At 39.0% G+C, this 23380-nt stretch overlaps 3 protein-coding genes across 8 annotated transcripts; all 3 read right to left on the bottom strand.

Annotated features, from left to right (window-relative positions):
• Positions 1 to 2634: 2634 nt before the first annotated feature.
• LOC143465427 (uncharacterized) lies at positions 2635 to 10532 on the bottom strand. 3 transcript variants are annotated; one of them, XM_076963703.1, is made up of 8 exons: positions 10323 to 10528; positions 9930 to 10093; positions 9761 to 9868; positions 9489 to 9665; positions 9283 to 9415; positions 4473 to 4649; positions 3998 to 4129; positions 2635 to 3671 (listed from the first exon to the last, which is right to left on the bottom strand). In XM_076963703.1, exons 1-8 carry the CDS (start codon positions 10467 to 10469, stop codon positions 2754 to 2756), a joined length of 1956 nt encoding a protein of 651 aa, XP_076819818.1. In that variant the 5' UTR covers positions 10470 to 10528; the 3' UTR covers positions 2635 to 2753. The 3 variants fall into 3 exon arrangements, with proteins under 3 accessions (XP_076819818.1, XP_076819819.1, XP_076819820.1); XM_076963704.1 differs by lacking the exons at positions 2635 to 3671; positions 3998 to 4129; positions 4473 to 4649 and adding exons at positions 7110 to 8162; positions 8489 to 8620; positions 8966 to 9142 and having other exon boundaries at positions 10323 to 10532; XM_076963705.1 differs by lacking the exons at positions 2635 to 3671; positions 3998 to 4129; positions 4473 to 4649 and adding exons at positions 7110 to 8162; positions 8966 to 9142 and having other exon boundaries at positions 10323 to 10532.
• A 570-nt stretch (positions 10533 to 11102) lies between these two features.
• On the bottom strand, positions 11103 to 15117 carry LOC143465308 (uncharacterized). Of its 2 annotated transcripts, XM_076963532.1 has the most exons (8): positions 14838 to 15117; positions 14445 to 14608; positions 14276 to 14383; positions 14004 to 14180; positions 13798 to 13930; positions 13481 to 13657; positions 13004 to 13135; positions 11103 to 12677 (listed from the first exon to the last, which is right to left on the bottom strand). In XM_076963532.1, exons 1-8 carry the CDS (start codon positions 14982 to 14984, stop codon positions 11760 to 11762), a joined length of 1956 nt encoding a protein of 651 aa, XP_076819647.1. In that variant the 5' UTR covers positions 14985 to 15117; the 3' UTR covers positions 11103 to 11759. The 2 variants fall into 2 exon arrangements, with proteins under 2 accessions (XP_076819647.1, XP_076819648.1); XM_076963533.1 differs by lacking the exon at positions 13004 to 13135.
• A 500-nt stretch (positions 15118 to 15617) lies between these two features.
• On the bottom strand, positions 15618 to 23380 carry LOC143465426 (uncharacterized). Of its 3 annotated transcripts, XM_076963702.1 has the most exons (11): positions 23294 to 23380; positions 23069 to 23123; positions 22716 to 22792; positions 19351 to 19560; positions 18960 to 19123; positions 18791 to 18898; positions 18519 to 18695; positions 18313 to 18445; positions 17996 to 18172; positions 17519 to 17650; positions 15618 to 17192 (listed from the first exon to the last, which is right to left on the bottom strand). In XM_076963702.1, exons 3-11 carry the CDS (start codon positions 22776 to 22778, stop codon positions 16275 to 16277), a joined length of 2082 nt encoding a protein of 693 aa, XP_076819817.1. In that variant the 5' UTR covers positions 22779 to 22792; positions 23069 to 23123; positions 23294 to 23380; the 3' UTR covers positions 15618 to 16274. The 3 variants fall into 3 exon arrangements, with proteins under 3 accessions (XP_076819817.1, XP_076819815.1, XP_076819816.1); XM_076963700.1 differs by lacking the exons at positions 22716 to 22792; positions 23069 to 23123; positions 23294 to 23380 and adding an exon at positions 20148 to 21545; XM_076963701.1 differs by lacking the exons at positions 17519 to 17650; positions 22716 to 22792; positions 23069 to 23123; positions 23294 to 23380 and adding an exon at positions 20148 to 21547.

Below are 23380 nucleotides of genomic sequence, written 5' to 3'. Positions count from 1 at the left end.
GTTATGTCGCGATTCCGGTTTGAATAGGGTTAATCCAATGGAGGAAACTTTGGAAACCTAATTTCATGCAATTTGGTTTCTGTCTTTAGTAAAAAGTCGCTATAGTATTTGTGATATGTAAAGCTTACTTTAAAGTAAGAAAATTAAACCTGTACACATCAATAATCTTCTTATTTGTAACGAAAAAAATGACTTTTTTAAGAAAAAGTAACTTTTTTAACTTAGAACGACGACCTCGCACGTGTTGGCCGGTTACCGGCAGTTCTAACCCCGGTCGAGATATGCCAAAGACTTCAAAAAGCGCTATTCGCAGTGAAACTGCTTAGCTTTCAGCACGAAGGGCCAGAGTCGACATAAGCCTACACTGTGTCATCCGAAAGGCTGGCCCCCGGCGGTGACATGTATTGTGTAATGTTGAAGTGCTGATGTGTGACCCGTGCTGGTGCGGAAGCCTGTATAGGAATTGTATAATCATGATCTCTCTGATGCAAAAATGTCGTCTGAACTATTTTCAAAAATGTTTTTTTAACCATTAATGGTTTACCACGTAGTTGCATTGTATGGTTTTTGATTTTCATCTTAAGATATTTATACTTAAGCATAAACCAAGGTATAACATTGTCTATCTATGAATGTTTATACGTATAAGTGTTTATGAGGCAGTCCCGTATAACGTATTTCATGTTGAATCGATTACATTTCAGCAAAATGTTTGGCATACAAAGTAGCCAAAAAGTAACAAAAAATACAAAGTTTTAAACTCCAATCAAACCAAAAGTATCAAGTATTAAAACGTGCTGACGAACAAATGAAATAACGGTTTTAATTAGCTCAGGGGATTGGTCAAATATTGTAGCAAAGCTATGGGTCCGAACGCAGAAGCGATTTTCTTTGACACGACTTGTCGTAAATAAAACAAAAACAAGCTTATGTCAGAGTGGATGAAACGATAGATTTGCAGTTTAGCCTTGAAAATCAAACTTGATGCAAACGACATATGACACCGCAAACCGGCTGTCGTTGTAGTTAAGTTGAGTAGGGAATTGTGGAACAAGAGCTAGCTGTAGACGACATACGCCAATAAAAAAAACGCCTGGAAAGTTTCCACTTGTGCTGCTTGTTATGAAAGTGGCAAACGGCGCCGTGCTGTAGACAACAAGTTTCTCAGCATGCATCTTAGGTTCTATACAGATCGACTTGCGTTGCTTAGGTCACGTTAATCGGACCCAAGCGGTTTTATATCTAACGACCTCTAATAAGGTAAGCTGGACACGGTACGACGTCATGTAACTCGTTCAACACTGTCCTCCAAAGCGCTGCCTAAAATGCGCTTTCATGCAGACTACCGCGACGTGTTTGCAACTGGTGGGAGCAACGCTGTTGAAAAGAATCGATTAGCACTCACGGAGAGAGAGCGGCCAACCCACAGTCAGACTTGTATGCGCAGGTTGCAATAGACACTGTCACACCAGAATCGGAATGCTAAGTCACTTTTGACAGCTGCCATGAGCAACATTGATCACTAGCCTACCAATCGCAAACGATTGTTTCTCGAGACAGAAGGATGTCTACCACTAAGTTTACATTATGAAAACACGGAAGCTTTATCAAATATTTTATACAATAGGAGTATAGGACAAACATCTTACTTATAATTTGCCGCTCTGAAATTGTCGTAACAAAGCAGAAAAAACGGATATATCCCAACGACGTAAGAAAATTGTGACTTTGTACCAGTATTGAGTATTGAAATACTGCAAACCTCAGCAAAAGTTAACTTCAGCATCGGGAAAAGCGTCTTGCGTCTGCGGGACCGATATGAACAGACCAGAGGCGGGCAAATTTGTTCAATGAAAGAGTCACTTGCGGAAAAATATAAACACCAGCGAGCCGCAAAATCAGTAATGATTGTCTATTTGGTTATTATACTATTAGTAGGCATTTTGGGATATTACTTTTTAACTAAAAGACCCATAAAAACATGTTGGTGAGGTGCATTTTGACAACCTTTGCCATAGAGTATAGAATCTATACCTGAAAACAATGTCGGAATCGATGTCTAGTGTTACGTCATAAACGAAATCCTGGCCTAAATAAAGAAAAACTACACAGAAACTTTCATAAACGGTACTCTTGGTAGCCTTTACAATTTTTGGAATTTTACGATTCGACTAGAAGAGCCACAAAAAACAGGCCGGAGAGCCGCATGCGGCTCGCGAGCCGCAGTTTGCCCACGTCTGGAACAGACTGACGTGAGACTAGAAAGAAGCAACTTCAGAAGATATACTAAAGGTAATATTCAAGGTAAATAAACTTGACAAATAAAATTTATAAAAACAACGAAAGATACGAAAAAAATGCGGTAAAACACAAATCTATACCTAACATGTCCGTAACGTGGCACAAGAAGACGCCATCGCACTTTGCATATGTCACCGGGTCGTAATAAGCCATGAACTTGAATATCTCCGTTATGAGACAAAAGCAGGTCACGCTAAGAGTTTAAATTGAAATACGGTATAATCGTTTTTTTTTCCAAAATCGAAGTCGACGGAAAAGTTTTACAACAATTTCACCAATTTTCAACAATTTCAATTTCACAATTTCACAACAACAGTTTTCAAATTATAATAATAACCCATCACCTTGTACAAGAGATCATGTGTAAGGCCTACATGTAAAATAAGGCTTTGTGTACAAAATGCATTCTACTATGCTGTTTACGTCTCGCTTCAATACAACAAGAAAATATCTTACAGCCCTGGCATGAGGTACAAAGGCTTTTTCAAAGAACTGTCGATAAACATGTTCACGTGGCCGTTGCTGTCAGACGACTTGAAGGTCGTAGTGGCACGTGATGCAACAGATGCCTTACTTTCCGATAAAGTTGAAGTGACAGAAAGCGAGACGCGTTCCATGTAATGTCGTTTTATGTTCTTCAAGATTGTCAAGAAGTCTTTATCCCCGGCCTGCTCGGACATCTTTGTAACAAAAGATGAGACGAACCATGGAATGTCTTCCGACTGCGTCGTTTTGCCTCCACCAAAGGTCGGCTTTCCGTCCTGGTCAAAATCGTCCTCGTACATAACTCGTACGACGAGGAAGTCACTTTCAGTATTCAGTGCTTCTGGTTCGAAGTGAGTGGGCGCATCCAGGCTTGCCGAGGACTGCTTCTTTCTGGTTTCGACCACTTTTAACTGGTTGACACGCGGTAGGACCGGATCGCGAACCGAAACGCGCAGGAAAAGCAGAAAAACTTTAGGCTTGCCGATTAGCGCCGGGCATCTACTCTGCGAAAAGTGGTCCAGCAAGTCCTTCGCTGATAATGCTTTGCCGTTGTCGTCAAGGATTTGGCCGCGCTCGTTGGACTGAGCAACGATAACGGCAAGCAACGAGCTGTGGTCGCCCTGGTAACCGTGGTACTGGTCAGACAGTCCGATCATGTGATGCTGGATCTCTCCGGTTGTCAGGTCTTTTCTTTGGATGACGTAATAACCGCACTGCACCAAAAGCACATTGAGCGACTTTGCAAAGTTTTTGTCAACTTTATCGTGAACCAGCTTGTTAGCTTTTTCCGACTTGGTCGCCCAATCGTTGTGAATGACCAACGCGACCCCTTTGGGTTGCAGCATGGGGTAAGCACCTTCTTTTTCCATTCTAATGGTAGTGATCTGCAAGATTTTAACATCACAGAGTTGATATTTACAAATACTCATTAAATAAACTTGGTGGAAGCTACAGTTGATTGTCTATGCGGATTATTGGTTACAGGCAATCACAATTTACAGTAATTAGACAAATTAGTGAAATCTGAAATCTTCCGCACGAAACGCTGTTGGAATTGACAAGGTAAAGACAGTACAAAGATACAGGGAATATTTAAAGTGAGCGTAGTCGGTTAATAAGAGCAAATTCAAACGGCAAAGAAAATATTTCTGACAGCATTTATAGAGGTATTGCTTTAATATGGGTTTACATTGAGTAAAATTTAGCTTACTTTATTTGGCCGCACGGTGGTGTATATGTCGGCGTTGTTGTTCCAAATCGTTTTGGCAACCACCGCGGCCAGTCTTTTCTCGTATTCATATTTGTGATTTACTTGCTCATAATCCATGCTTAACTTTAACACCTGAAATTCAGCGTAAATCGTTCAGCGCCTTGTGAAGTCTTAATTTTACTGTAAAGTTATTTTCATTTTTAATCGCGTTTATGATTTAGCAATTTGCAGGTTATAAAGATCAGAGCAGCAATTGCACCTCTTTCTAAAAAGTAGTAAAAGTAACCGAACTAAAAGGTAACCTTCGGTAATACTTATATCGTAATGTAATTCGAAGCAGGAATGGAATAGCTAAAAAATTTTCAAGCATGTTTGAAGCAAACGTTTGTTACGAATGTGCATTAGTTTAAGGTCAATTTAGTTTTTTTCTTTTAATGCTTCGAAAAACTTGCCTCATATATTACCAATATTTTACCTCTTCTACTGATTGTTCGTAGGATGATTTTAAATCGTCCTTCTGTTGCTCAAGTTCTTTTAAATTGTCAACGAGGGTTTGGGATTGCTCTTTCAAAGTATTTATGACGTTTACTGCGTTCTCATACCCTCCTCTCATCCAGCTTACTTCCTCTTCATCCAGTTTAGCTTTGTGCTCCTTGGCATTAGAATACAGGTACATGTAGACTTAACAATGGATAGCGTTTTACGGATGGATACGATCGCGGTAATGGGTGGATAGCGATTGATGGACCATTTAATGCTGATACTGAAAATTTTTTACCTCAAGACGATCCAGCTCTGCTTGTATTTTAGCAAGTTCTTCGACCTTCTTCGTACGTTTGACAATACTCGACTCTAGTTTGTGTTTCCTTTTGGGACCGATGATCTTGTATTTCCCAAACGTTTCTTGCACTCTGAGATAAAAAGTGTATTTTGCTGGATTTTCGAATAATTTAAAAAACATGACTTTGCAATTATGCGGCATACGCTTTAATCGTCGAGTCATTGCTTTGGATGGTCGATTTGCATTGCTCCAACGCGCCTTGAACCCGCTCGATTTGATCGATGCATTGTTCATAAACTTGAGCAAAGTTGCTGGTTGACAAAGCCTGCTGTCTCTCTGCGATCTCTTCCTCCAGCGACTCGTGACTACGCTGAGTTTTCCTTTTATTTAAAAAAAATGGGATTTATATAAGAATCTTTCATAGCAATCAAATTTTTTCTCTATGCAAAGTGTTATTGGCAACGCCGCTGCAAACCTTATTCCGTGATCAAAATTTCGCAATAAAGATCTTTTGTCATTCAAGTCCCCTTCAGATTCCGCAAGAGCGCGCTTCTGAGCAATTTCTTCAAATTGTTGTTCGTATCTGGAAGACATGGAAACATGACAACCTTGTTGTAATCTAGTTTTAGTTTGTGAAAAATTACCTGGCGTGCAACCTCCATTGAAATGACGTCATGACCATTTTACTTAAAAGCTCGTGCACTCGCGGAAGAACAGAGATGACCGGAAATCTTTTTTCTGCGTCCGAGTGGTTCACGTTATCCAGAATGATCACAGAGCCGTCACTGAGCAAACTTTCACATTTTGTCTGCAAAATCCAGCAGGGTTGAATTTCTATCTGTTCTGTTCTGCCAGTCTCAAGTTAAATTCTTTTTATAACTTAAATATACTGTAAAACTTTTATTATTACAAACTTTTTTCTATAATTTCAAAAATAACAGCACAAAGCACTTTGACAACAGAGAGATTGCGAGTTTTTTAAAGATACCAGCATCGTATTTGCGAAATCCCATGCGCGCGTGAATAAAATCCTACCTTTAACTGTTGCATTTTCTCCTTTACAGCTTCGAATTCCGGATTTTCATTTCCGGAAGTGGAAAACTTTGTCTTCAACGGATGCAGCACGTATTCGATGAAGCGCGTTAATAGAGTCCCGTAAAATTCAACTCTGTGCAGAAACATTTTTACTCCTCGTGTCGCTGCATTTTCTGTTCTCGCTTCGTTCGTGTTGGTTTCTAAGTTCCTCTGCAAAAACACGTGAGCAATGCATTTTAACACAAAACCTACATAGTTTTCAAATTCAAAGACAGTAACATGACTTTAAGCGTGCGGTAGAATCATGCGTATAGAAAGTATGAAGAAAATCCAAACTAACGTTGTTGACCAAATTCTGCATAAAAGATTTGTAGTAACTTTCAGGGACCTAGTTTGCTGGAAAACTTTGGAGGGGACAAACTAGGAGTGATATGCATTAGCAGTTACAGAATAGAGCTCCAATTGTGGTAAACTATAATACTTGTGCAAGAGTTGGGGGAACATGTCCAACTGACTTCTCGCATGGCCTCCTTAACCTAACCACTTTTCTTGAAAGGCCTGTTTTGAGCAGTTTTGAAAGGGCAACGCGGCGATTGTGACGAATGTCGCATGCTGGACGTCACTATAGAAAAAGTGTAAACGGTTCCGGTCCAGTGCGCATGTGACGTTAATTTGTGATTTTTTGTTGTTGTTAAGGGGGTTGCTGAGTGTAAAGCAGTGTTTGCCAAACTTTTTTCCGATAACGCCCCCCTTGACAACTTACTGAATATGAAACGCCCATTGAACAGAAAAGTAACAACGAATTTACTATTCATTCAAGAAGCGAGGAAAAAAGCACATGCACACTTGCAAAACCAGCACTAAACTTAGCCTGAAATTTTTACAATTACTCGATGTAAGATGGGTCAATTTTGACAATTAAAACATATCTGACGCGGCAGGACATTCCTCTTTCAACCCGGGTAATCGCTTTTCTTTTACCTACATCGATAAGCAAATAACTTGAACGTTTACAAGCCTAGCTCCAGCCATCAAAACTAGATAGCAGGCAGGCAGTATTACACCATCCACCATTCAAGTCAAAGCTATTGTTACGTCATAAACGTTTTTTGTTACATTTGATTCACACACAGGGTGGACTCACCATCTTTATTTAAAAACGAAACGTGTAACATACAAATCAAGACGAATTACAACTGCTAATTAATGTTTGTTTAATTCTAATCTCTGGTGCGAAGGATGAGCTTGGTGCAATTTCATAAGCTTCTTGATATCCGGTTCCGTTTTAGTTAGAAACAGTCGTTAATCTCCCCGTCTCACAGACTTGTACAAGAAATTATGTGTTAGGGTTACATGTAAAATAAGGCCTCGTGCACAAAATGCATTCTACTATGCTGTTTGCGTCTCGCTTCAATACAACAAGAAAATATCTTACAGCCCTGGCATGAGGTACAAAGGCTTTTTCAAAGAACTGTCAATAAACATGTTCACGTGACCGTTGCTGTCAGACGGCTTGAAGGTCGTAGTGGCACGTGACGCAACAGATGCCTTACTTTCCGATAAAGTTGAAGTGACGGAAAGCGAGACGCGTTCCATGTAATGTCGTTTTATGTTCTTCAAGATTGTCAAGAAGTCTTTATCCCCGGCCTGCTCGGACATCTTTGTAACAAAAGATGAGACGAACCACGGAATGTCTTCCGACTGTGTCGTTTTGCCTCCACCAAAGGTCGGCTTTCCGTCCTGGTCAAAATCGTCCTCGTACATAACTCGTACGACGAGGAAGTCACTTTCAGTATTCAGTGTTTCTGGTTCGAAGTAAGTGGGCGCATCCAGGCTTGCCGAGGACTGCTTCTTTCTGGTTTCGACCACTTTTAACTGGTTGACACGCGGTAGGACCGGGTCGCGAACAGACACGCGCAGGAAAAGCAGAAAAACTTTAGGCTTACCGATTAGCGCCGGGCATCTACTCTGTGAAAAGTGGTCCAGCAAGTCCTTCGCTGATAATGCTTTGCCGATGTCGTCAAGGATTTGGCTGCGCTCGTTGGACTGGGCAACGATAACGGCAAGCAACGAGCTGTGGTCGCTCTGGTAACCGTGGTACTGGTCAGACAGTCCAATCATGTGGTGCTGGATCTCTCCGGTTGTCAGGTCTTTTCTTTGGATGACGTAATAACCGCACTGTACCAAAAGAACATTGAGCGACTTTGCAAAGTTTTTGTCAACTTTATCGTGAACCAGCTTGTTAGCTTTTTCCGACTTGGTCGCCCAATCGTTGTGAATGACCAACGCGACCCCTTTGGGTTGCAGCATGGGGTAAGCACCTTCGGTTTCCATTCTAATGGTAGTGATCTGCAAGATTTTAACATCACAGAGTTGATATTTACAAATATTCATTAAATAAACTTGGTGGAAGCTACAGTTGATTGTCTATGCGGATTATTGGTTACAGGCAATCACAATTTACAGTAATTAGACAAATTCGTGAAATATGAAATCTTCCGCACGAAACGCTGTTGGAATTGACAAGGTAAAGACAGTAAAAAGATACAGGAAATATTTAAAGTGAGCGTAGTCGGTTAATAAAAACAAATTCAAACGGCAAAGAAAATATCTCTGACAGCATTTATAGAGGTATTGCTTTAATATGAGTTTAAATTGAGTAAAAATTAGTTTACTTTATTTGGCCGCACGGTGGTGTATATGTCGGCGTTGTTGTTCCAAATCGTTTTGGCAACCACCGCAGCCAGTCTTTTCTCGTATTCATATTTGTGGCTTACTTGCTCATAATCCATGCTTAACTTTAACACCTGAAATTAAGCGTAAATCGTTCGGCGCCTTGTGAAGTCTTAATTTTACTGTAAAGTTATTTTCATTTTTAATCGCGTTTATGATTTAGCAATTTGCAGTTATAAAGACCAGAGCAGCTATTGAACCTATTTCTAAAAAGTAGTAAAAGTAACCGAAATAAAAGGTAACCTTCGGTAATACTTAGATCGACATGTAATTCGAAGCAGGAATGGAACAGCTAAAAAATTTTCATGCATGTTTGAAGCAAACGTTTGTTACGAATGTGCATAAGTTTAAGGTCTATTTGGTTTTTTTCTTTTCCTGCTTCCAAAAACTTGCCTAATATAATTTGTCCAATATTTTACCTCTTCTACTGATTGTTCGTAGGATGATTTTAAATCGTCTTTTTGTTGCTCAAGTTCTTTTAAATTGTCAACGAGGGTTTGGGATTGCTCTTTCAAAGTATTTATGACGTTTACTGCGTTCTCGTACCCTCCTCTCATCCAGCTTACTTCCTCTTCATCTAGTTTAGCTTTGTGCTCCTTGGCATTAGAATAGAGGTACATAGATAGAGGTACATGTAGACTTAACAATGGATAGCGTTTTACGGATGGATACGATAGCGGTAATGGATGGATAGCGATTGATGTACCATATAATGCTGCTACTGAAAATTTTTTACCTCAAGACGTTCCAGCTCTGCTTGTATTTTAGCAAGTTCTTCGACCTTCTTCGTACGTTTGACAATACTCGACTCTAGTTTGTGTTTCCTTTTGGGACCGATAATCTTGTATTTTCCAAACGTTTCTTGCACTCTGAGATAAAAAGTGTATTTTGCTGGATTTTCGAATAATTTAAAAAACATGACTGTGCAATTATGCGGCATACGCTTTAATCGTCGAGTCATTGCTTTGGATGGTCGATTTGCATTGCTCCAACGCGCCTTGAACCCGCTCGATTTGATCGATGCATTGTTCATAAACTTGAGCAAAGTTGCTGGTTGACAAAGCCTGCTGTCTCTCTGCGATCTCTTCCTCCAGTGACTCGTGACTACGCTGAGTTTTCCTTTTATTTTAAAAAAATGGGATTTATATAAGAATCTTTCATAGCAATCAAATTTTTTCTCTATGCAAAGTGTTATTGGCAACGCCGCTGCAAACCTTATTCCGTGATCAAAATTTCGCAATAAAGATCTTTTGTCATTCAAGTCCCCTTCAGATTCCGCAAGAGCGCGCTTCTGAGCAATTTCTTCAAATTGTTGTTCATATCTGGAAGACATGGAAACATGACAACCTTGCTGTAATCTAGTTTTAGTTTGTGAAAAATTACCTGGCGTGCAACCTCCACTGAAATGACGTCATGACCATTTTACTTAAAAGCTCGTGCACTCGCGGAAGAACAGAGATGACTGGAAATCTTTTTTCTGCGTCCGAGTGGTTCACGTTATCCAGAATGATCACAGAGCCGTCACTGAGCAAACTTTCACATTTTGTCTGCAAAATCCAGCAGTGTTGAATTTCTATCTGTCCTGTTCTGCCAGTCTCAAGTTAAATTCTTTTTATAACTTAAATATACTGTAAAACTTTCATTATTACAAAATTTTTTCTATAATTTTAAAAATAACAGCACAAAGCACTTTGACAACAGAGAGATTGCATTGTATTGCACAAGATACCAGCATCGTATTTGCGAAATCCCATGCGCGCGTGAATAAAATCCCACCTTTAACTGTTGCATTTTCTCCTTTACAGCTTCGAATTCCGGATTTTCATTTCCGGAAGTGGAAAACTTTGTCTTCAACGGATGCAGCACGTATTCGATGAAGCGCGTTAATAGAGTCCCGTAAAATTCAACTCTGTGCAGAAACATTTTTACTCCTCGTGTCGCTGCATTTTCTGTTCTCGCTTCGTTCGCGTTGGTTTCTAAGTTCCTCTGCAAAAACACGTGATCAATGCATTTTAACACAAAGCCTACATAGTTTTCAAATTCAAAGACAGTAACATGACTTCAAGTGTGCGGTAGAATCATGCGTATAGAAAATATGAAGAAAATCCAAACTAACGTTGTTGACCAAATTCTGCATAAAAGATTTGTACTAACTTTCAGGGACCTAGTTTGCTGGAAAACTTTGGAGGGGACAAACTAGGAGTGATATGCATTAGCAGTTACAGAATAGAGTTCCAATTGTGATAAACTATGATTATTGTCGAAAAGTTGCGGGAACATGTCCAACTGACTTTTCGCATGGCCTCCCTAACCTAACCACTTTTCTTTAAGGGCCTGTTTTGAGCAGTTTTAAAACGGCAACAAGCGCGATTGTGACGAATGTCGCATGCTGGACGTCACTATAGAAAAAGTATAAATGGCTCCGGTCCAGTGCGCATGTGATGTTAATTTGTGATTTTTTGTTGTTGTTATGGGGTTGCTGAGTGTAAAGTAGTGTTTGCCAAACTTTTTTCCGATATTGCCACCCTGGACATCTTACTGACTATCAAACGCCCATTGAACAGAAAAGTAACAACGAATTTACTATTCATTCGAGAAGCGAGGAAAAAAGCACATGCACACTTGCAAAACCAGCACTAAACTTAGGCTGAAATTTTTACAATTACTCGATGTAAGATGGGTCAATTTTGACAATTAAAACATTTCTGACGCGGCAGGACATTCCTCTTTCAAACCGGGTAATCGCTTTTCTTTTACCTACATCGATAAGCAAATAAATTAAACGTTTACAAGCCTAGCTCCTGGCATCAAAACTAGATAGCAGGCAGTATTACACCATCCACCATTCAAGTCAAAGCTATTGTTACGTCATAAACGTTTTTTGTTACATTTGATTCACACACAGGGTGGACGCACCATCTTTCTTTAAAAACGAAACGTGTACAAACGTGTAACATACAAATCAACACGAATTACAACTGCTACTTAATGTTTGTTTAATTCTAATCTCTAGTGTGAAGGATGAGCTTGGTGCAATTTCATAAGCTTCTTGATATCCGGTTCCGTTTTAGTTAGAAACAGTCGTTAATCTCCCCGTCTCACAGACTTGTACAAGAAATTATGTGTTAGGGTTACATGTAAAATAAGGCCTCGTGCACAAAATGCATTCTACTATGCTGTTTGCGTCTCGCTTCAATATAACAAGAAAATATCTTACAGCCCTGGCATGAGGTACAAAGGCTTTTTCAAAGAACTGTCAATAAACATGTTCACGTGGCCGTTGCTGTCAGACAACTTGAAGGTCGTAGTGGCACGTGACGCAACAGACGCCTTACTTTCCGATAAAGTTGAAGTGACGGAAAGCGAGACGCGTTCCATGTAATGTCGTTTTATGTTCTTCAAGATTGTCAAGAAGTCTTTATCCCCGGCCTGCTCGGACATCTTTGTAACAAAAGATGAGACGAACCACGGAATGTCTTCCGACTGTGTCGTTTTGCCTCCACCAAAGGTCGGCTTTCCGTCCTGGTCAAAATCGTCCTCGTACATAACTCGTACGACGAGGAAGTCACTTTCAGTATTCAGTGTTTCTGGTTCGAAGTAAGTGGGCGCATCCAGGCTTGCCGAGGACTGCTTCTTTCTGGTTTCGACCACTTTTAACTGGTTGACACGCGGTAGGACCGGGTCGCGAACAGACACGCGCAGGAAAAGCAGAAAAACTTTAGGCTTACCGATTAGCGCCGGGCATCTACTCTGTGAAAAGTGGTCCAGCAAGTCCTTCGCTGATAATGCTTTGCCGATGTCGTCAAGGATTTGGCTGCGCTCGTTGGACTGGGCAACGATAACGGCAAGCAACGAGCTGTGGTCGCTCTGGTAACCGTGGTACTGGTCAGACAGTCCAATCATGTGGTGCTGGATCTCTCCGGTTGTCAGGTCTTTTCTTTGGATGACGTAATAACCGCACTGTACCAAAAGAACATTGAGCGACTTTGCAAAGTTTTTGTCAACTTTATCGTGAACCAGCTTGTTAGCTTTTTCCGACTTGGTCGCCCAATCGTTGTGAATGACCAACGCGACCCCTTTGGGTTGCAGCATGGGGTAAGCACCTTCGGTTTCCATTCTAATGGTAGTGATCTGCAAGATTTTAACATCACAGAGTTGATATTTACAAATATTCATTAAATAAACTTGGTGGAAGCTACAGTTGATTGTCTATGCGGATTATTGGTTACAGGCAATCACAATTTACAGTAATTAGACAAATTCGTGAAATATGAAATCTTCCGCACGAAACGCTGTTGGAATTGACAAGGTAAAGACAGTAAAAAGATACAGGAAATATTTAAAGTGAGCGTAGTCGGTTAATAAAAACAAATTCAAACGGCAAAGAAAATATCTCTGACAGCATTTATAGAGGTATTGCTTTAATATGAGTTTAAATTGAGTAAAAATTAGTTTACTTTATTTGGCCGCACGCTGGTGTATATGTCGGCGTTGTTGTTCCAAATCGTTTTGGCAACCACCGCAGCCAGTCTTTTCTCGTATTCATATTTGTGGCTTACTTGCTCATAATCCATGCTTAACTTTAACACCTGAAATTAAGCGTAAATCGTTCGGCGCCTTGTGAAGTCTTAATTTTACTGTAAAGTTATTTTCATTTTTAATCGCGTTTATGATTTAGCAATTTGCAGTTATAAAGACCAGAGCAGCTATTGAACCTACTTCTAAAAAGTAGTAAAAGTAACCGAAATAAAAGGTAACCTTCGGTAATACTTAGATCGACATGTAATTCGAAGCAGGAATGGAACAGCTAAAAAATTTTCATGCATGTTTGAAGCAAACGTTTGTTACGAATGTGCATAAGTTTAAGGTCTATTTGGTTTTTTTCTTTTCCTGCTTCCAAAAACTTGCCTAATATAATTTGTCCAATATTTTACCTCTTCTACTGATTGTTCGTAGGATGATTTTAAATCGTCTTTTTGTTGCTCAAGTTCTTTTAAATTGTCAACGAGGGTTTGGGATTGCTCTTTCAAAGTATTTATGACGTTTACTGCGTTCTCGTACCCTCCTCTCATCCAGCTTACTTCCTCTTCATCTAGTTTAGCTTTGTGCTCCTTGGCATTAGAATAGAGGTACATAGATAGAGGTACATGTAGACTTAACAATGGATAGCGTTTTACGGATGGATACGATAGCGGTAATGGATGGATAGCGATTGATGTACCATATAATGCTGCTACTGAAAATTTTTTACCTCAAGACGTTCCAGCTCTGCTTGTATTTTAGCAAGTTCTTCGACCTTCTTCGTACGTTTGACAATACTCGACTCTAGTTTGTGTTTCCTTTTGGGACCGATAATCTTGTATTTTCCAAACGTTTCTTGCACTCTGAGATAAAAAGTGTATTTTGCTGGATTTTCGAATAATTTAAAAAACATGACTGTGCAATTATGCGGCATACGCTTTAATCGTCGAGTCATTGCTTTGGATGGTCGATTTGCATTGCTCCAACGCGCCTTGAACCCGCTCGATTTGATCGATGCATTGTTCGTAAACTTGAGCAAAGTTGCTGGTTGACAAAGCCTGCTGTCTCTCTGCGATCTCTTCCTCCAGTGACTCGTGACTACGCTGAGTTTTCCTTTTATTTTAAAAAAATGGGATTTATATAAGAATCTTTCATAGCAATCAAATTTTTTCTCTATGCAAAGTGTTATTGGCAACGCCGCTGCAAACCTTATTCCGTGATCAAAATTTCGCAATAAAGATCTTTTGTCATTCAAGTCCCCTTCAGATTCCGCAAGAGCGCGCTTCTGAGCAATTTCTTCAAATTGTTGTTCATATCTGGAAGACATGGAAACATGACAACCTTGCTGTAATCTAGTTTTAGTTTGTGAAAAATTACCTGGCGTGCAACCTCCACTGAAATGACGTCATGACCATTTTACTTAAAAGCTCGTGCACTCGCGGAAGAACAGAGATGACTGGAAATCTTTTTTCTGCGTCCGAGTGGTTCACGTTATCCAGAATGATCACAGAGCCGTCACTGAGCAAACTTTCACATTTTGTCTGCAAAATCCAGCAGTGTTGAATTTCTATCTGTCCTGTTCTGCCAGTCTCAAGTTAAATTCTTTTTATAACTTAAATATACTGTAAAACTTTCATTATTACAAAATTTTTTCTATAATTTTAAAAATAACAGCACAAAGCACTTTGACAACAGAGAGATTGCATTGTATTGCACAAGATACCAGCATCGTATTTGCGAAATCCCATGCGCGCGTGAATAAAATCCCACCTTTAACTGTTGCATTTTCTCCTTTACAGCTTCGAATTCCGGATTTTCATTTCCGGAAGTGGAAAACTTTGTCTTCAACGGATGCAGCACGTATTCGATGAAGCGCGTTAATAGAGTCCCGTAAAATTCAACTCTGTGCAGAAACATTTTTACTCCTCGTGTCGCTGCATTTTCTGTTCTCGCTTCGTTCGCGTTGGTTTCTAAGTTCCTCTGCAAAAACACGTGATCAATGCATTTTAACACAAAGCCTACATAGTTTTCAAATTCAAAGACAGTAACATGACTTCAAGTGTGCGGTAGAATCATGCGTATAGAAAATATGAAGAAAATCCAAACTAACGTTGTTGACCAAATTCTGCATAAAAGATTTGTACTAACTTTCAGGGACCTAGTTTGCTGGAAAACTTTGGAGGGGACAAACTAGGAGTGATATGCATTAGCAGTTACAGAATACAGTTCCAATTGTGATAAACTATGATTATTGTCGAAAAGTTGCGGGAACATGTCCAACTGACTTTTCGCATGGCCTCCCTAACCTAACCACTTTTCTTTAAGGGCCTGTTTTGAGCAGTTTTAAAACGGCAACAAGCGCGATTGTGACGAATGTCGCATGCTGGACGTCACTATAGAAAAAGTATAAATGGCTCCGGTCCAGTGCGCATGTGATGTTAATTTGTGATTTTTTGTTGTTGTTATGGGGTTGCTGAGTGTAAAGTAGTGTTTGCCAAACTTTTTTCCGATATTGCCACCCTGGACATCTTACTGACTATCAAACGCCCATTGAACAGAAAAGTAACAACGAATTTACTATTCATTCGAGAAGCGAGGAAAAAAGCACATGCACACTTGCAAAACCAGCACTAAACTTAGGCTGAAATTTTTACAATTACTCGATGTAAGATGGGTCAATTTTGACAATTAAAACATTTCTGACGCGGCAGGACATTCCTCTTTCAAACCGGGTAATCGCTTTTCTTTTACCTACATCGATAAGCAAATAAATTAAACGTTTACAAGCCTAGCTCCTGGCATCAAAACTAGATAGCAGGCAGTATTACACCATCCACCATTCAAGTCAAAGCTATTGTTACGTCATAAACGTTTTTTGTTACATTTGATTCACACACAGGGTGGACGCACCATCTTTCTTTAAAAACGAAACGTGTACAAACGTGTAACATACAAATCAACACGAATTACAACTGCTACTTAATGTTTGTTTAATTCTAATCTCTAGTGTGAAGGATGAGCTTGGTGCAATTTCATAAGCTTCTTGATATCCGGTTCCGTTTTAGTTAGAAACAGTCGTTAATCTCCCCGTCTCACAGACTTGTACAAGAAATTATGTGTTAGGGTTACATGTAAAATAAGGCCTCGTGCACAAAATGCATTCTACTATGCTGTTTGCGTCTCGCTTCAATACAACAAGAAAATATCTTACAGCCCTGGCATGAGGTACAAAGGCTTTTTCAAAGAACTGTCAATAAACATGTTCACGTGACCGTTGCTGTCAGACAACTTGAAGGTCGTAGTGGCACGTGACGCAACAGACGCCTTACTTTCCGATAAAGTTGAAGTGACGGAAAGCGAGACGCGTTCCATGTAATGTCGTTTTATGTTCTTCAAGATTGTCAAGAAGTCTTTATCCCCGGCCTGCTCGGACATCTTTGTAACAAAAGATGAGACGAACCATGGAATGTCTTCCGACTGCGTCGTTTTGCCTCCACCAAAGGTCGGCTTTCCGTCCTGGTCAAAATCGTCCTCGTACATAACTCGTACGACGAGGAAGTCACTTTCAGTATTCAGTGCTTCTGGTTCGAAGTAAGTGGGCGCATCCAGGCTTGCCGAGGACTGCTTCTTTCTGGTTTCGACCACTTTTAACTGGTTGACACGCGGTAGGACCGGGTCGCGAACAGACACGCGCAGGAAAAGCAGAAAAACTTTAGGCTTGCCGATTAGCGCCGGGCATCTACTCTGTGAAAAGTGGTCCAGCAAGTCCTTCGCTGATAATGCTTTGCCGATGTCGTCAAGGATTTGGCCGCGCTCGTTGGACTGGGCAACGATAACGGCAAGCAACGAGCTGTGGTCGCCCTGGTAACCGTGGTACTGGTCAGACAGTCCAATCATGTGGTGCTGGATCTCTCCGGTTGTCAGGTCTTTTCTTTGGATGACGTAATAACCGCACTGTACCAAAAGAACATTGAGCGACTTTGCAAAGTTTTTGTCAACTTTATCGTGAACCAGCTTGTTAGCTTTTTCCGACTTGGTCGCCCAATCGTTGTGAATGACCAACGCGACCCCTTTGGGTTGCAGCATGGGGTAAGCACCTTCGGTTTCCATTCTAATGGTAGTGATCTGCAAGATTTTAACATCACAGAGTTGATATTTACAAATATTCATTAAATAAACTTGGTGGAAGCTACAGTTGATTGTCTATGCGGATTATTGGTTACAGGCAATCACAATTTACAGTAATTAGACAAATTCGTGAAATATGAAATCTTCCGCACGAAACGCTGTTGGAATTGACAAGGTAAAGACAGTAAAAAGATACAGGAAATATTTAAAGTGAGCGTAGTCGGTTAATAAAAACAAATTCAAACGGCAAAGAAAATATCTCTGACAGCATTTATAGAGGTATTGCTTTAATATGAGTTTAAATTGAGTAAAAATTAGTTTACTTTATTTGGCCGCACGGTGGTGTATATGTCGGCGTTGTTGTTCCAAATCGTTTTGGCAACCACCGCAGCCAGTCTTTTCTCGTATTCATATTTGTGGTTTACTTGCTCATAATCCATGCTTAACTTTAACACCTGAAATTAAGCGTAAATCGTTCGGCGCCTTGTGAAGTCTTAATTTTACTGTAAAGTTATTTTCATTTTTAATCGCGTTTATGATTTAGCAATTTGCAGTTATAAAGATCAGAGCAGCTATTGAACCTATTTCTAAAAAGTAGTAAAAGTAACCGAAATAAAAGGTAACCTTCGGTAATACTTAGATCGACATGTAATTCGAAGCAGGAAGGGAACAGCTAAAAAATTTTCATGCATGTTTAAAGCAAACGTTTGTTACGAATGTGCATAAGTTTAAGGTCTATTTGGTTTTTTTCTTTTCCTGCTTCCAAAAACTTGCCTAATATAATTTGTCCAATATTTTACCTCTTCTACTGATTGTTCGTAGGATGATTTTAAATCGTCTTTTTGTTGCTCAAGTTCTTTTAAATTGTCAACGAGGGTTTGGGATTGCTCTTTCAAAGTATTTATGACGTTTACTGCGTTCTCGTACCCTCCTCTCATCCAGCTTACTTCCTCTTCATCTAGTTTAGCTTTGTGCTCCTTGGCATTAGAATAGAGGTACATAGATAGAGGTACATGTAGACTTAACAATGGATAGCGTTTTACGGATGGATACGATAGCGGTAATGGATGGATAGCGATTGATGTACCATATAATGCTGCTACTGAAAATTTTTTACCTCAAGACGTTCCAGCTCTGCTTGTATTTTAGCAAGTTCTTCGACCTTCTTCGTACGTTTGACAATACTCGACTCTAGTTTGTGTTTCCTTTTGGGACCGATAATCTTGTATTTTCCAAACGTTTCTTGCACTCTGAGATAAAAAGTGTATTTTGCTGGATTTTCGAATAATTTAAAAAACATGACTGTGCAATTATGCGGCATACGCTTTAATCGTCGAGTCATTGCTTTGGATGGTCGATTTGCATTGCTCCAACGCGCCTTGAACCCGCTCGATTTGATCGATGCATTGTTCGTAAACTTGAGCAAAGTTGCTGGTTGACAAAGCCTGCTGTCTCTCTGCGATCTCTTCCTCCAGTGACTCGTGACTACGCTGAGTTTTTCTTTTATTTTTTAAAAATGGGATTTATATAAGAATCTTTCATAGCAATCAAATTTTTTCTCTATGCAAAGTGTTATTGGCAACGCCGCTGCAAACCTTATTCCGTGATCAAAATTTCGCAATAAAGATCTTTTGTCATTCAAGTCCCCTTCCGATTCCGCAAGAGCGCGCTTCTGAGCAATTTCTTCAAATTGTTGTTCGTATCTGGAAGACATAGAAATATGACAGCCTAGCTGTAATCTAGTTTTAGTTTGTGAAAAATTACCTGGCGTGCAACCTCCACTGAAATGACGTCATGACCATTTTACTTAAAAGCTCGTGCACTCGCGGAATAACAGAGATGACCGGAAATCTTTTTTCTGCGTCCGAATGGTTCACGTTATCCAGAATGATCACAGATGCGTCACTGAGCAAACTTTCACACTTTGTCTGCAAAATCCAGCAGCGTTGAATTTCTATCTGTTCTGTTCTGCCAGTCTCAAGTTAAATTCTTTTTATAACTTAAATATACTGTAAAACTTTTATTATTACAAACTTTTTTCTATAATTTCAAAAATAACAGCACAAAGCACTTTGACAACAGAGAGATTGCGAGTTTTTTAAAGATACCAGCATCGTATTTGCGAAATCCCATGCACGCGTGAATAAAATCCTACCTTTAACTGTTGCATTTTCTCCTTTACAGCTTCGAATTCCGGATTTTCATTTCCGGAAGTGGAAAACTTTGTCTTCAACGGATGCAGCACGTATTCGATGAAGCGCGTTAATAGAGTCCCGTAAAATTCAACTCTGTGCAGAAACATTTTTACTCCTCGTGTCGCTGCATTTTCTGTTCTCGCTTCGTTTGTGTTGGTTTCTAAGTTCCTCTGCAAAAACACGTGAGCAATGCATTTTAACACAAAGCCTACATAGTTTTCAAATTCAAAGACAGTAACATGACTTTAAGCGTTCGGTAGAATCATGCGTATAGAAAATATGAAGAAAATCCAAACTAACGTTGTTGACCAAATTCTGCATAAAAGATTTGTACTAACTTTCAGGGACCTAGTTTGCTGGAAAACTTTGGAGGGGACAAACTAGGAGTGATATGCATTAGCAGTTACAGAATAGAGTTCCAATTGTGATAAACTATGATTATTGTCGAAAAGTTGGGGGAACATGTCCAACTGACTTTTCGCATGGCCTCCTTAACCTAACCACTTTTCTTTAAGAACAGGTTGCGTGACCTACATATGGTGAAATAGTCACTGCAGAGATCATAACTTCGAACGCACGACTTTTTTCTGTGAAATAGCGGCAGCCTGCCAGCCTTTTTATTTCGGTTTAGTTTTGTCATTCAAAACTATACAGTCCATATTTTGAGGGAAGTCTGTTTAGAAAAAGTGGAAGACATCAGGATATCAGCTCAGCCTAGCTCTAAAGCTTATAAATAATATAAGTGTCATGAGATTACCTTTGTCTCCCAGGCGTACCAGTGACGCACACATTTAATGGTGTTGCACTCTTTATAGTCTAAAAAATATTGTCTTCGGCGCTGTGCAATCGCGTTCAGTGACCTTCCTACTTCTTCCAAGGCATGCCTACCGGCTTTAGGCTTTTCTTTGCGTAAAGTCTGCCTATAAATGAATTCCTGCGCCTGTACTTGAATCTCTATTTCACTCATTTTAGCTGGACAAGCTGCCTACTACCTACACTGCCAAATATGGAATAGGTTACTGTTGATGCAAAAGCTATTTACTATAATTGTAAATATTTAATATAAACGCTAAACTAAAAGGTTTTGTGAATATATTACTACTATTTATCTCTACCAAATGAACGGTAATGGCTAATTCAACGACAGAGAAAATTACTAATTTCTTGCATCTACATCTATCCATTCACTGACCGGGACAATTTGGGTTAATATGAAAAGCCTAGTTTAGTTTTAAACGACCCAAATAGACAAAAATCTTAAAACTGTGGCGTAGATACTTTAAAAACTATAAACACAAACAACTATTCTTGCAGTCTTTGTTCTAATAGACTACATTTAAGACTACTCTTAAATTCACAGACAAATTGAATTTCAGTTATATACTAGACAATTAACTTTTGTTGTTGTTGTTGTTGTTGTTACCAGGTTACCATAGGTTACAAGGTTGTTACCATATGTTGGATATTTCCGACAGTAGTTTTGCATAACACGGTAATACTGTAGAAGCCATTTCGGTAAAGTACAGCTGTATTCTTTGCTAATAAACCTTAAAATAGCTGAGTTGAACTCGAAATAGTTGCGATGTGCCTACTTCTGATCTATTCACAACAAAACTGCACCGCTTTATTAAGCAGCCAATTCTCATCTAGGCTTACTCGAAATAAGAATACAACTTCCATCCAACAGCGGTAATCCAATACCAGTGCTATGTTTTTCAGGTAAACAAAGAACACTCACAAAGGCTTTCACTGGTCTCTTGGTATTAAGTTTGTTCATAGTAAAACTTTATTTGTGAGAACACTTCATGCTGTGTGTGCTTTCGATAAACGTCTTGTGTATAAAATCACATCAAATAACAAAATCAGATATAAACTTCAAATTTGTCAGCTCATATTTACTGATCGACTAACTCAGTAACCTTCAAACTGAAATAACTGAAAGAACAATTGATGTCAAAATCTGTCATCTTTGCAAAGTTGATCAAGTTTTAATCTTTTTGCTGCAAACTTCGCGAGACAACCTTCAGCTTCTCCAACATTTCACTCTTGATCGCTTTCAAGGCTAGAGTTAGTAAATGTCAAATAATTATAACCAATTCCGACATCTTAATTATTTAAGCTAAGACTGAAACAGGGTTGTAACCAAGTCATTTTTTTCTGACTCGAGTCAATTTAAATTGTGACTCAAGTCAAGTCGAGTCAATACCTTTCAACGTAAAAACTACTATGATGTCACAATACATGTTGCGTTACATTGATCACTATAAGGTTATAACTGTCTACAAACTATTCTGGTTGATCTTACCAAGAGATTTTGAACAATTTTTTTTAATTTAATTTAAAATTTAATTTTTTTGAAAATGCTCCAATTTTGTTAAATAAAAGGTCCTTTTGAGTCCTTACAATTGTCATAACGTGACTCGAGTAATCCTGAACTTTGACTCAAGTCATTTAGGACTTTTGACTGAAGTAAAGTTAAGTTATCAAAAAACACGATTAATTATAACACTGGACTGAAACTGCTAATAACTAAAGGTCATTGTAACAATGTTGGAAATTTTTAGAATATAATAATTGGTCCCAAATAAGAACAACTGATGGCACCGCCACTACCAGTATGTTTTCCATATCAAATATCAGATAGGTTCAATTTATGAGAGTTGATAATGAAGTCCTTTTAATTGTTGGATTAAAGTACAACCACCATAGGTATTCATTTGACAAAAAAGTGGATAGTCACCAACCAATCACACCAATCAACTTGCATGTCGGCTCGCAGAATAGTGACTAGAACCTAAATTTGCAATCATTAGAGCCGAGTTTAGGTGCTACATTGTTGTTGTAAAGCCCTTGGGTAAAGTATTAACAATGCTTTCTCTTCTGCAGTGGTCTCAGTGAAGATTTTCAGGTGCGAGCAAGACCACGTTGTTGTTGTATCGTTAGGAAAGTGTTTCTACGGCTCAAGCAAGCAACCAGCCTCAACCATCCAGAATTTAATGCAAGTTGATAAAAATGTAAAAAAATGATTTACAGAGCAAATCAATGCAAACGTTTGCAAATCAATGCAATGCTTTAGGTGACTGCCCAATGTATCTCTGTTTAATTAAAACCTTTTGTGGAAACTATTACAAGCAAAACCAAACCAAAAAAATAACAAGCTATGACTTCAAGCTTAACTTGCTTGAGATGGCAAGAAACTGTTAAAATACACAAAAACTTGTGCAATACCAATCTGTCATTTACTTATATGTCTTGTAACATTGTTTTCTGTAACAGGATTATTTATGGTAAGTTTCTGGACAATAACTATCTAATCAAAACTTACCTTCTTCTTGCTGAAGCAGTTCATCCAATAATGCATCAAATCGTTCCAAAAGAAAGTTTTCATAATCTAAACTTTGGCTGAAAAGCAATTATAAAAGTGAGTAAAAACATAGCCCTTTTATAGCTTCGGTCAAAAATTCATTTCCACATCCAAAAAAACTCAGAGATTTCTACTTTGATTAATTATTGCCATTGGCCACATAAAGTGTTGCTGAGTTATAATGGAGATTATGAAAGCATTTTTTCAACTATAAAATCCACTCCAGGATGTTCAAATATTTTGATAATTCAAATAATTATGCACTGTTGCAGTACGCTATTACCAAGTCCAGTCAAGTTAAAGCACAGAATCACCTGAAAATTGGACTCCAAGCATCAGAAGCATAAGCAGTAACTGCAAGGGCAGCCTCTGTAAAGATTTATAAACAAGATAGCTCGTTATTTGCAACAAACATTTAGTTTACAGCAAACATTATTGCTGTTAAGATTGCATAACATTTTCAAATGAAACTTTCCTTCATATCGACTTGATTACAAAACTTTGATGCAAAAGCAATTGCCATGTGAACAAATTTTAACCTTTTAAAAACACTTCAAAGTTTATATCTTCTGCTTTTAGTTCAGGTTCAAGTTCACCATCAGGGCAGTGAGATTCTCCAGATGTTC

The sequence above is a fragment of the Clavelina lepadiformis genome, chromosome 7, assembly GCF_947623445.1.
Source record: "Clavelina lepadiformis chromosome 7, kaClaLepa1.1, whole genome shotgun sequence".
Classification (NCBI taxonomy): Eukaryota; Metazoa; Chordata; class Ascidiacea; order Aplousobranchia; family Clavelinidae; genus Clavelina; species Clavelina lepadiformis.
The sequence above is the reverse complement of the archived record's forward strand: the minus strand, read 5'-3'. Positions and strand labels throughout refer to the sequence as shown.

What these genes read in the sequence shown, in the direction of transcription:
- LOC143465426 (XM_076963700.1), bottom strand. Translation starts at nt 20,357, where the DNA reads ATGAGTGAAATAGAGATTCAAGTACAGGCGCAGGAATTCATTTATAGG. An exon ending in CAGTGGAGGTTGCACGCCAG is followed by an intron (nt 18,899 to 18,959) that starts GTAATTTTTCAC and finishes TATGTCTTCCAG; the next exon opens with ATACGAACAACAATTTGAAG. An exon ending in CCACCGTGCGGCCAAATAAA is followed by an intron (nt 17,193 to 17,518) that starts GTAAACTAATTT and finishes AAAATCTTGCAG; the next exon opens with ATCACTACCATTAGAATGGA.
- LOC143465427 (XM_076963704.1), bottom strand. Translation starts at nt 10,469, where the DNA reads ATGTTTCTGCACAGAGTTGAATTTTACGGGACTCTATTAACGCGCTTC. An exon ending in AATGACTCGACGATTAAAGC is followed by an intron (nt 9,416 to 9,488) that starts GTATGCCGCATA and finishes TTTTTATCTCAG; the next exon opens with AGTGCAAGAAACGTTTGGAA. An exon ending in CCACCGTGCGGCCAAATAAA is followed by an intron (nt 8,163 to 8,488) that starts GTAAACTAATTT and finishes AAAATCTTGCAG; the next exon opens with ATCACTACCATTAGAATGGA.
- LOC143465308 (XM_076963532.1), bottom strand. Translation starts at nt 14,984, where the DNA reads ATGTTTCTGCACAGAGTTGAATTTTACGGGACTCTATTAACGCGCTTC. An exon ending in CAGAGCTGGAACGTCTTGAG is followed by an intron (nt 13,658 to 13,797) that starts GTAAAAAATTTT and finishes TCTAATGCCAAG; the next exon opens with GAGCACAAAGCTAAACTAGA. An exon ending in CCAGCGTGCGGCCAAATAAA is followed by an intron (nt 12,678 to 13,003) that starts GTAAACTAATTT and finishes AAAATCTTGCAG; the next exon opens with ATCACTACCATTAGAATGGA.